Source organism: Mesoplodon mirus, assembly GCF_964341445.2.
Source record: "Mesoplodon mirus genome assembly, chromosome: 9".
NCBI lineage: Eukaryota > Metazoa > Chordata > Mammalia > Artiodactyla > Ziphiidae > Mesoplodon > Mesoplodon mirus.
The window spans coordinates 43,596,609-43,607,669 of record NC_138985.1 but is presented as its reverse complement, the minus strand read 5'-3'; the positions used below and the strand labels follow the sequence as shown (position 1 = coordinate 43,607,669).

General features: G+C 38.0%; 1 protein-coding gene across 1 annotated transcript; it reads right to left on the bottom strand.

Annotated features, from left to right (window-relative positions):
- Window positions 1-7,630: 7,630 nt before the first annotated feature.
- Window positions 7,631-8,122, bottom strand: FERD3L (Fer3 like bHLH transcription factor; the record flags this gene model as incomplete). Its single annotated transcript, XM_082632390.1, has 1 exon — window positions 7,631-8,122. The coding sequence occupies one exon, from the start codon at window positions 8,120-8,122 to the stop codon at window positions 7,631-7,633; it is 492 nt and encodes a 163-aa protein (XP_082488516.1).
- Between the last annotated feature and the right edge of the window lie 2,939 nt (window positions 8,123-11,061).

Below are 11,061 nucleotides of genomic sequence, written 5' to 3'. Positions count from 1 at the left end.
AAGGGACATAGAATCAGATACTCAGTTCTTGACTATGACCTTTACGGGTACAGTACTGATTTTTATTCCAGGACCCACACAGTACCATGCACAAACTTGGTTTCACTTTATGGAATACTTAAAGAAAAATTGTAGAACATGATGTGAATCAAGTGTATGTGAATGTCTCCCTGAAATTAATGATAATTTACATTTATAAGGTGCTTTATAGGTTCAAAGTAATGTCAAAATAATTATCCATTTTTTCACTTTTTATTTTGAAATATGTACTTATAGACTCACAGGCCATTACAAAGATGGTGCACAGAGGTTCTGTGTACCCTTCACTCAGTTTCCTCCATTAGTTAGATCGTATATAACTACAGTAAAATACCAAAACCAGGAAATTGACATTGGTATGAAATTATACAGTTCTATGTCATTCTATCACATGTGTATTAGTGTAACCACCATTGCAATTAAGATACAGAACTATTCCATCAGGAATCAGCTGATTTGAATAAATCCACACTGATTTGGAAAGCATATATTTAATATAATGTCTGGGCTGCTGACAAAATAGAACTCCTTTGAATGAACTTAGTTCATTTTTTTCAGATTTAAAGTCACTTCCTTTTTAATATGTGTTCTATTACAGGAGCAGATTAAATTTGGAAGTTTTGGGGGTATATTGGGGGTTTACTGCTCCACTTAGAAGGATGCATAGACTAGGACTAAATGCTGACACAAATATTCCGGGAATAAGAAATTTGGGATGATAAAAAAATTCATTTCATTTTTTTCATCTTATTTTAAAGCATTATATAATGAGCGCTGCTCTTTATATATTTTATGCTTTCATGTATTACCATTGGTGGTGAAGTTAATGTCTTATTCTTTGAGTTTTCATTGCCATAGAATTGGAAGGGATATAATAATAATTATAGTGATGATGACGTGTATTTTAATAGTAGTTACCATTTACTGAGTGCTTACTCTGCACCATTTAGTCTGTATACATATTTCAGTCAACTCTCATAAAAGCCCTATGAGACGAATGTTATTATCTTTACTTTAAAGATGAAGAAACCGAGGGTCAACAAGGTTAAGTAAGTTGTACTGGCTTTCACAGCATTATGCTATGTACTTGTGATTCAAACCCACCTCTGTCACATTACAAAGCTTGTGCTTATGTTCATCAAAAGAGTTTTTTCTCTTCTCTTCTGGCAGGATTGCACTGAAGCCACCTGAGGAAAGTCGTGGCTTTAAAATATCCATAGAAGATTAGTTCAGAGACTTCAAAAAATTCCACCTGGGCTTCCATGGTGGAGCAGTGGTTAAGAATCTGCCTGCCAATGCAGGGGACACGGGTTCGAGCCCTGGTTTGGGAAGATCCCACATGCCGCGGAGCAACTAGGCCCGTGAGCCACAACTACTGAGCCTGCGCGTCTGGAGCCTGTGCTCCGCAACAAGAGAGGCCGCGATAGTGAGAGGCCCGCGCACCGTGATGAAGAGTGGCCCCCACTTGCCACAACTGGAGAAAGCCCTCACACAGAAACGGAGACCCAACACAGACAAAAATAAATAAATAATTAATTAATTAAAAATGAATATCTGGTAAAAAAAAAAAATTCCACCAGTAGTCCACCTTCCCCATTCCACTGCAGCGACTAAATCCCTCCGCATGATATGCCCATGCCTACATTTCTGATCATCAGTAAAGATGAAGAACATTTACTCATTTTTACCACACTATTTCTACTTAAATACAACCATCATATAATAGTTCACAAATAAACTCAGACCCTGAGAGTTTGGTCTCTGAAATCCTTGACTGTGTGTAAATCGTGGCTTCACTATTTATTAGCTGATTAACTTTGGGAAAGTTATTTAACTTCTTTATTCCACAGTGTTTTCATTACTAACAGAGTAATAATAATGTCTATAGCCTAAAATTATTGTGAGAACTTTAATAGTTATCAACATGTGCTGTCATGTAAGTAAGCAATACAGTAGATAATTATAGACATTACTAATTATTATAGATATTATTACTTCATCCAGACCTAATAATCCAATTATTCTCCTGTTCTCCTTTAGACCATTTCTAGTTTCTCCAACATTTCACTAAACTATGGGATTAAATGTAGCCAACATTTTACTAAACTCTAGGACTAAATACAGTCAATCAGTTTAAGATCTGACCAGTAACAAATACAGCCTGTGAAGTTTTGAAGAAGTTACAAAATTATCTGCAGTAAAATAATTGTGTAATCACATTCATCATTCATTCATTCAAATATGTTTACATGACATTGTTGTCTTCTATTGTTCACCAACTGTTTGCTCTATTTCCATATTCTCATAGATATTTTCCTCCTTTTTGAAGACTGGAAATCATAAAAAGCTGTCCATAACAGCTGCTTTGAGATCATCTACATTTGCTGGCTGCAGGTAGAAATCTCCTTCACAGAGCCTTAAATAGAAGGTTGTAAAATTTGGCCTTTGAGGGAGCCAGACTGTACCAGCCTTTTGTATAATTTATCATCCACAGAGTGTGTTAAGGTGCTTTTGATCTTGAAGGCAATATCTTTCAAAGAAATGTGTTGTTTACATGTGACCATTGGTCCTTTATAGGAATCTCAGTATCATGCTGATTTCCATAGGTGAATGAATTTTTTAAATGGTAAATTGATGACTCAATTTACTTGAGAGACTCTAGATCTTGTTGAAATCCATTCAGAGGATCAAATGAAAGAAAGTATGTGAAGGGTGCTTTGAAAACAATAATGTGCTAAGTAAACATTTTATTATGATAATTATGACATTTTATTATGATAATTCCCAGCATATTTGTCAAACTCTTGACTTCACTGAATATTAAAAGTTCTTTGCCTTCTGCAAAACTGAGTGGAATTCTACCAAGTATTAGCTGTAAAGAATGTTTAAAAATACATTCATACTATTCTTTGCATTTCCTTACACTTCTTTACGGAATGTGTTTTCGGCACAGAACTAAAATTTGGTATCACAGAGAAAGTTGTGGAAATTTATAGGCTTTGGTTTATCGACACTTGAAGAAGTTTTTCCATCTTTCTGGTATTTTATTCCTGTCAGTTTGCATTGCTTCTTTCCTTTCCTTCTCTTCCTTCGCCAGGTTTGGTTTTGAGCTTTGGATTCAAAGAAACCCCAAAGTCAAAACAAAATGGTCAGAACTGCTGACTCTTGTTTTGTAAACTTTTTTAGTCAGGCATTCACAGGAAGAGAGGGCACTGACCAGAAACTGGGACTAACTTCACCCAAAATGTTGGGAAAGTTCAGGAACCTTTGACTGAACTTGGGCCAAGATATAGATATATACCAACACTTTTCTAACACATTTAAACTATAATTTAATCAAGTAATATCACCCAATAAGTAGAGTTAGTACTTAAAGTTCAATATTAATCTGCCAGCTATTTTTGATAAAAATAAATCGAAATAAAAATAATCTAATTTATATTTTGTATTAAATAGAATCTTTTGGTTTTTAAAGTTGCACTACATTTGGGAACCTCACACGTGAAGTATACCTAAGTGTCTTCATTAACTTTGAAATTTTCTTTGAAGATTTATAATTACAAAAAAAGTTATGCTAAACTGTGCTTTATCAAGTTTCATTTCAAATTTTTGAAGCTGTTATAAACCTTCCACAATAGTGTTTTTATAATGGAAATGCTGACAAATGCAATAATAAACACGAATCCCAGGGTCTTAATTTATGTTCATGCAGGAATTATGCATAATAGCATAAAATTTGGTTCAGTTTCCAGTGCTAATTTTGCCAAAATCTGTTTTCACATTGGGTAACTGTAAAAGATGATCAGCCTGAATGGCTGCCTGTTGATGGCAAAGGCTTTTGATTATTTTTACTTTCCTTGGAAAGCCTGATTATCTTTCAAATATGATTTCATTTAGATCTTTTTTTTGGTTTACATATCTGAATACTAATAGTAACCTGATAGTTATGCGGAACTTAGTTTGAGACCAAAAGGCAGTTTTCAGTCAGTAAAGAGTGTATAAATAAATCGCCTCCAAGCAATGTCTAAAATGGTATTTACATTCCAAATGTCCAAATTACTTTAAGATTTCAGAAACCAATTATTACAATTTTCCAGAAGTAATTGATACCCTTAGGATTTTTTTTAACTGTTGGAAGGTATTGAAAAAACTATGTCTGCTGATATTTCTATCAGTGTTGGTTTAGGAGGTAATAAAGAATAAGACAATTTTAACAGAGGATGTGTTAAATACTAAAATCACTTGTATTAAAGAGTGCACTGAATTTATGGATCTAACATGGGAAAACAAATTATCACGTTGCTTAGAAAAGTTGAGTGTCAAGACATCGAGGTGTGTGGATTCATGTTCGAAATGCAGATAATTTTGCTTTATCTCTACGGATGATTTGGTATAAGGAATAAGTCAATCCATTTTTTTCTGTATTTCTTTTTTTTTTTTCTTTTTTTTTGGCCACTCCGTGCAGCATGCGGGATCTTAGTTCCCCGACCAGGGATCGAACCCATGCCCCCTGCACTGGGAGTGTGGAGTTTTAACCACTGGACTGCCAGGGAAGTCCTCATTTCTCAGTATTTCTGATCCTTATTTGGCTTCAAATTACTCAGTTAGTACAATGATTAAGAAGAAATCTTAAGAGACTTTACATTTTAGAGCAGCTTCTAAGCATATAAAAAGACAAAGAATGAAGCATTTAAGAACCGTAACAGTTTTAAGAATCGTGGACATAATTCTAATAATAATGGGAAAAACCTTTTTATTTAGAGCTTCTTTGGGTATTATTTACTATACTGAATAAGAAGTATTCACTGTAGGATATCATGAGATTACTAAGAATATAACAGAATGGTTCAGAATATGAGGGAGAGCATTAAGGATGATGGATGGTTGTATTTACTCTTCAGGACCCGATGATTTTGAAGTCCTTTGTCTATGCAGTTTTTAAAAATTTCTTATTTTCAAAATTGGTTCTTTCAACAAAATATTAATGATTCCTAAAGTTGAATCTTTTTAGAAAAACTTATTCATCACTTGCAGATTTAAAAAAATGATGTTTAATTCTCAGGAGAACTTTAAGTGGGAGGAGGAAGGGAGCTTCTATAAGCTCTTTCAATTTTGAACCCATTCACCCTATATGTAAAACGTCAACACACCTTTTTAATTGAATGAATAAATAACTGGATAAACATGAGGGATTACTGAAGCCACTTGCACTACAGAAGAAGTTGGGGAGCAGAATACTGTTTGATGATGAGTTGAGAAATAGTTATTTTTCTTTGACACATTGAAATGAGTAATTTTAAATGTGTCTTTAAAAATACACATATGCTAGTCTGAGCAGTCAAAAAGTTGTCTAGAAAAAGAGGAGAAAATGAGTAATTTTATTTTATAAAACTGATACAGAGGTCATTGTCCAAACTTCAGTTTATTTTAGTAAAGGTGCTAGAGAATTAAAAAAAAAAAAAAGACACTCCCTGGTTTTGTTGTTGTTTGGTTTAGTTGGTTACCTTTTTTCCTTTTACCTGTTTATCCTGATGTTCTTATGGTAGAGGTGGAAACAATCCTGGTGAAAAGATACTCAAAATAAGAAATCATCTTTGCGAGGGTAGTCATTTCAGAGTTAATTCAGTTCCTATAGATAGGAGAACTAGGAAAAGTTTTAAATGAAGGTGTATGAGAGACAAGAAAATCGCTGTTAATTCTGGTGGGAGGGAGTGTGAACTGGCAGATCTGCTTGGAAGGCAATCTGGCCATTTGTAGCCACACACTTAAATGTTCACTTGATGCAGAAATTTCACTTCTAGTTACCTAATATCAGGAAATTATCAAAGGTAGAGAAGACATTTATAAGAATGCTCTTGCATCATCGTTTATTTTTTTTAAAAAATATCTTAGCTATCCACTTGTAAAGGATTGGAGTTAGGTTGTGATACACGGATATAACAATAAAATACAATGATTAGAATTACGGTTGAATAATATTTAAAGTCAAGGGAAAAGTGCTCATTCTATAAGGCTGAGTGGAAAAAGATAAATTCTAAAACTATCCCAAATTTGTTAAACACATTGAATTTATTTCTGTATAAAAAAGACTAGAAGGAAATAGATAAAAATGCTAACTGTGAGGTAATGAGGAGTGATTTAAATTTTATTTCTTTTTTAAACTTTTATTTTCCAAACTTTTTGGGATGAGTATATATTACTTCTTAATAAAATGAATTATATTTCTAAAAGTGTGATAGGGAGACTTGTGTGTGTCTGTGTGCCTCCGCGCAAGGATGTGAGAAGTGAGAGCAAAATAAAGTGTTGGAATAACAGGATTTATTTTTAGGATTACGGACTTTACAGTTAGATGGGCATTATTCATTCCGCTTCCTCTCCTCACTTACCTACTCCTGTCTGAAGAACCCCAGTTCAGGTGTTAGCAGGTTGCCCAGAAGGAAGAACTGTGGAATGGCAGACCGTCCAAACTCGAGGGAGCCCCTCAGCATGGTCCTACTTCAACCTCATCTCCATCGCACACATTTTGGCAAAGTGGAAGAATGCATCGCCTCCTCTGACGTTTTGTCTCTCCTGTCCCTAGATGCGAATAGAATAAAAACTATCTTTCCCTACCTTCAGCTAAAAATGTGAAAGTGCGCACTCAGGTGTCGCTGCCCCTGGGAGGACCCAGCCCTTTTCCCCCCTGTAGGCGACAGGGGAAAGCACCCGCGGGCGGTAAGGCTCGGGGCGCCCAAGACACCCTGTAAACCCAGGTGCATCCCCAGCTCGTGGGCCGGAGCAGTCACCTCTGGGTTCAAGCGTCCATAACAGGGTTGCTGTTCTGAGCCTAAGGGGAGGGAAAGGGAGGGGGAGGGAAGGAAGCGGGGGGGTAATGTTCCTTTTTAGAGGTCGCCCGTCCCTTCGACTCCCCTTCCTTTCTCATCTCCTTCATTCTGCCTGTCGACAAGCCTAAGAGGACCGGAGGAGAGATCCGGAGCCCCTTGGCCTCTCAGAAGACCCAGTACCGCACTCCTCGCGGGTTTCTGGTCCAAGGCCTCCCTAAGAGCACGTCCGGAGCGGAGTGCCTGCCTGGGATGGCTGAGCACCGATTCTTGAGGCTTAAAAAAAAAAAAAAAAAAAGAAAAGAAAAGTAGGAATGCCTCTTTTATATTTACATTAAAACACACACACACACACACACACACACACACACACACACACACACGTAAGAAGGAGGGAGATATGGGACTCCATAGAAGCCCCCGAAGTCTGCCTTTTCGGAAAGGATTAGATTCCCACCCGCCTGACAAAAGCTGCTTTGGGGCGTGGGCCTCGACTGCCCCAACTCCTTCTTAACCAGTCCTAACGTGCCCCGCCCGCTCCTGCCCCACACTCCGCTGAGAGCGATCGCGTATATATTAACTCTACGGCTTCCATGCTTCTCAAGGGCTGTGGGAATTTTATAATCCAGAACCAAGCTCCCGAAGGCCAGACGTTCTGTCTTGGAGCGTCCCTCCTGGCCTTTCAGCCACACCCACTGCCGGGTCCTGAAACACCCCAACCCGCGCGCGCCCAGGCGAGGAGGGGGCAGACACTTTCATCCCACACTGGCTCAGCCGGTTTCCTTCTCGAAGCTCTCCAAGAGCTCGGTCATGAAGGAAATGTAGACGATGGCCAGGCGTAGGGTCTCGATCCGAGACAGCCTCTTCTCGTAAGCAAAAGTGGGTACCTTCCTCCGCAGCTGGTCGAAGGCCTCGTTGAGGTTGAACATCCGCTTCCTCTCTCGGATGTTGGCGGCTTGGCGCTGGGCGTACGTGATCACTCTTTTCCTCTTGGGGCGGCCCAGCAGGGAGGCGCCTCTCCCGTGCTCCTCTTCCTCCTCGTTTCCCCCCTCTTCTACTTCACCCTCCTCTTCTTCTGGATCGTCCTCAAAACGCGCCAGACTCCTGGGTCCTTCCTCTCGGAGCACAAGGTCCTGGTGGTCTCCATAGGGGACCCCGGCTGCGAAGTCGCAGAGAAGAGGGTGCCCCGGGGAGGCTAGGGACAGGTCTGCGACGAAGTCCAGCACGGTGGCGTCCACGCAGCTCTCGGGATAGGCTGCCATCGCGTCGGCTTGGCCCTGCGTCTCATCGGTTTCTCGAAGGGAGGGGCGAGGCTGGTGATGGGCTTCCTAATAGCCCTGAATCTGATGGGTCACCATCACCGAAGGACCAGGGGACATTAATATTTATAACCAAGCTGATAACAGGATTAGTTTCACCGACAGGGAAGGCTCTGACAACGTCGCTCCTCTCGAAACTGATGGGAGAAGACAAGCTTGAGCACGCATGGAAGACTCAAAGGGACAGGCCTCCAATTCTGCGATCTTTTTTCCTGTGCCACCTGGGACAGTTCCTTCTTGGCAACAACTCCCAGCCCTTACCTGCTGTGCTTTTTGTGTCTCTCCACACCCCCGCAGTCAACTAATATTCTTCAGGCTCCTTATCTCATGTAGCTCTTTAATTTAGCTTTGGATTTTCAAAGCAAGGATGTTTTCCACCGCTCTGGCTTCTCCTTGGCTTCAGAGTAGGAGTTCTGAATCTTGCCACCCTAGGCTGCCAGTGGGTGTGAAACAACTGCATGTGCTTTTAATGATGTCCTGAAGAGGGGCCCTGTCTGCCAGGGGTCGAGGGGAGCTGTTTGTCTGGTATCCCAGTGCAGCGGCTACTGAAAGGCAAGATCTTCCATTAGCTTAAGTAAGCACGGTAGGGGGGCCGAGAGCGCATTCCCCAGAGTCGCTGTTGGAACCGGCTTTCTCTTTCCACTGGGTCGTAAACAGCTCTCTTTTCGCTTTACCAACCTGGACTTCTAAAATCTGTTTTGCTGTAATCAGTCTAACATTTGAGGTACTTGACTTTCCTTTCCTAACCCTATCTCCCACCCAGGTAAATGATTTTACTTAGAGGGAAAAAGTTATGATGGCAATAAAACGAAAAAGGGAAGCTCAGAATATTTCCACCCAGTGTGCTTTACTGTATAATCCCAGCATGGGAGGCAAAGCAAACTCTCCCCCCCAAACAAAACAACTTCAGTCTCTTTTCAAAACTGGGATTCACCCTTTGATAAACCAATTGGTTGATCAGCTCACCCTCTGTTGAGAAGTCTTTCAAATTTTAAATTCCTGATCAGTATTTGTGAACAAAGAAAAATCCTGACACTTCTATCTGGTTTGTTTTCCTCATTACCAGCCTACAGGATTTAAGAGCGGAAACTATATTGCATTTTATTTAAGAGAGATTTTGGTTATCTTTTTTTTGAGATGAAAAAAGACTTAAAATTTGGATAGCGAAAATAAAATTTTACTGATTTCAGATTATATATATATATATCTAACAAAGAAGGGTTTACTTTTCCTTCTTTTTTTTTTTTTTGCCAGTAGCTATATTTATTTAATTATTCTGTGTAGGGATTTTTAAGAAGACACGGTGGGGCAGAACAACATAGTAGAAAATCATTTTAAAGATGTGTTAAAAGAGATAGCCTAAAAAGATGAGTACAGAGATGCCTTGGTTCAAGGGAGAAATACCTAGGACATCAATTCCTATTAACAAGGTAAGTTGTGACTATGATGGTTAAGTTAGTACATTGGACAGCTCCCAGAAACCTCTTATTTCTAACAGGTAAGCACAATTCCTTTTCTTTTTCGTAGCCTTCCGGTGAGTACTCCCAGATACTATTAAAGCAATACCATCTTGTAGTCTTCTTTTTGCTTTCTTCTTCTTCTTCTTCTTCTTTTTTTTTAACCCATTTGTGTCTAGGTTCCCCCTTGCTCGTTTGTCCTTTAATTAGTTTTCTTTTCTCTTGCTTGTGTTTACTCTTCGCTCTCCAATTTGCATTGTGATAACTCAGGCAGAAAAGAATCAAAATTAATGTTCCTGAAAGATGTAATGAGAATGAGATCTTTGATTATGATTACCTATTTGGTTTTTACTAAACTTCTGTCAAAGAGAAGACTGAAAAATAAAAAAAGAATTGGAATTTCAACAGTGGCTAAGGAAAAAGTAAATGGGAGGATTAATTTTTGTTTTGACAAGCAGTAACATTCTTTCTAACTCTTGTTTAACTTAATGCATTGTTAAGCGTTTGGATAAATTTTATAGTTGATTTGCAGTTGTTGAATGTTTCTCATGACTTATTTTTTCCTTTTAAATGCATACATAAGCGGAATAAATACCTCACCTAGTGAGAATCTAGTTCTACATCAAACATACATTAGGACATTTAATGAAGGGAAATATGGTAGAAATTTAAATTTAAAATTTAATAAAATAAATGTCAGAAGCTATCATGAGACTCTAAGAGACACTTTTCTTGGACTAAAATTCTTTATGATTTTATCTAAGGGAATGAATTTTTCAACAATCACATCACAAAAGAAACTGTAGAAAAATTAAAGGAACCAATACACAGGATTGGGTTGAAATTGGGTTGAAATTCTCTATTAAAATATTAGAGAATTTATTAAAATGTTTAATAGGCATGCATATAGCAACTATTTAAAAATACTTTCTCTTCAATTTTATCATAAAATCCCAAGATAAACATTTCTGTTTGTACCACAATAATTTGTTTATCTTACAAGGTTCTAATCATGGTGACATAATCAGAGAAAAATGTTAAAATCTAAGTTATCATGATTGAATCTACTTTTTGTTCATAAATATAATTAATTATAGAACAGAAATAAGTGAAATTGTTTTCTCTGCTTATTTTGAAACATCCACATTATTTTAAAAAAGGTTTTTGTGGATATTTGGTTCCACAGCAAATATAAATAGTAAATGCAGTAAACTTGTAAAGTACTATATGGTTTAAAACAGTTCATTTCACTGGAAGGAACTATTATTTTCATTTCTAGATTTGAAAGAAGAGAGAAACATTTTTTAAAAACCCAACTGAGGATTAAAGGACATTAAATTCAAACTTGATTCTTTTGGGTTCCAGGCCTATAGATGTTTTATAATTATTCAGTGACCTACATGGAGGCTTTTGGAAAGAGTTTGA